This window comes from Triticum aestivum, chromosome 7A (assembly GCF_018294505.1).
Source record: "Triticum aestivum cultivar Chinese Spring chromosome 7A, IWGSC CS RefSeq v2.1, whole genome shotgun sequence".
Lineage (NCBI taxonomy): Eukaryota > Viridiplantae > Streptophyta > Magnoliopsida > Poales > Poaceae > Triticum > Triticum aestivum.
Genome location: NC_057812.1, coordinates 50,685,101 through 50,686,767, shown reverse-complemented (window position 1 = coordinate 50,686,767; position 1,667 = coordinate 50,685,101). Strand labels below are relative to the sequence as shown.

Genomic DNA, 1,667 nt, shown 5'->3' with positions numbered 1-1,667 from the left:
GAACTGTTACCGGTCGATATAACATTGAAGTTTTTCAATGTCGAGTGCAAGAGGCCCGGCTTCAGGTACATATGGATGTTATCTCTAAATTAAAGTTCTTCGCAGTCGACCATAAGAGGACCGTAACCGAGGATATAAAGTGCGCACCAACAGTTATATGGGACGTAGTGTCTAGTGATAAAATATCACAATCATTATGGGGTTTGTTTCCCATGACCACAATGGAAAACATTGCCGTAAGTTTTAACATTAAAGTTCTTCATGGTCGAGTGCAAGAGGCCTGCCTTCGAGTACATATGGCTGACATCTGTAAAGTTCTTTGCGGTCGACCATAAGAGGACCGGAACCAAGGATATAAAGTGTGCATTGACGGTTATATGGGACATAGTGTCTAGTGACTATGAAAATAACACAATACTAGTGGGGTTGGTTTTCCAAGATCCCTAGTGATAAAACTTACCAATCAATATAATATTAAAGTTCTTCATGGTCGGGAGAAAGAGGCCCGCCATCGAGTACATATGGCTGCTATCTCTAATGTTCTTTGCGGTCGACTGTGACGCCCCGAGACCGATGTGCCAGGTGTTTTCCAATTATTTCGCTGTCTTTGCTTGCGTGCTGCATCTTGTCATGTCATCTTGTGCATTGCATCATCATGTTTTCAAAACTTGCATCCGTCTGGGTTCCCCCAGTTCCATCCGTTGTCCGCTCTAAGCCCAGACACACTTGCACGCGCCTGCAGCATGTCCGAAATATTATTTTATATGTGGCCGTAAAATGTTCTCGGATTGGGTTGAAAGTTGGCGTGTGGTCTTATTATAGTGTAGATAGACCTCCTGTCAAGTTTCATCGCATTCGGAGTTCGTTTGATAGCCCAACCGTTAAACTATAGCAACAATATAGTCGGTCAAATCGTCGGACGTTTTCGGTCTCCAGAAACAGTCGTCGGGCCTCTCTCTCTTCTCTTCTCTCAGCCTGAGGCCTTCTGCAAAGTCCACTACCTACCGCCGGGCCTAGCCTAAGCTCTCTCGTCAGCCCGCGGCCCTCCTCTCGCGCGCGTCCGAAAGTTGTCCCGGACCCGACCCGGACAGTCGTCACCGTTGGATCCGGATCAACCCCAAACATCTATAAAACATCTTCGTTTTGTTAGTTGGGCCCCCTAATCTAATTATCCGGGATGGTCCGATTACGATCGGATGGACCGAATAGCCCCTAACCTAATCCGTTATAGGATCTCTTTGTTATCCGGCATTTGTTATAGGATCTCTTTGTGCCTTGATAAACTCAGGATAAACAATAGTTAGTACACCAATTCAGAGCTTCTTCCAATTAGTATGAATTTATCAATCTTTTTTTACGTTGGACTGAACATGGAAGAATTCCTTAGAAAAAAAAGTATGCCAAATTGATGAAAAGGGAAGAAATGAATGCAGTTGCTGCAATTGTAATGCTAGATTTTAAATGCAATAAATGGAGGTAGTGACACACTGTTTTAGCTTTATGAGTTGGGTAAAGGTGTCTCCAGTCTAGTATGGATCTTGCTGTAGATAAGATACTTCCTTGCAAATATTTGTCATTGTGGTTTTCTAAACAACCATTTTCTCAAAATAGTCATCTACAATTTTCTCAAGATTATTGAAGTATACAATTAATAGGATTTCATTCAT

The 1,667-nt window shown here is 42.8% G+C and overlaps 1 protein-coding gene across 1 annotated transcript in view; it reads left to right on the top strand.

Annotated features, from left to right (window-relative positions):
- The window catches only part of LOC123152980 (uncharacterized), a 7,759-nt gene extending 6,459 nt beyond the window's left edge, over positions 1-1,300 (top strand). The window contains exon 5 of the mRNA XM_044572321.1: positions 1,289-1,300. Within this exon, the coding sequence (XP_044428256.1) occupies positions 1,289-1,300 (12 nt within the window). The remainder of the gene's footprint in view (positions 1-1,288) is intronic.
- The last annotated feature ends 367 nt before the right edge of the window (positions 1,301-1,667 follow it).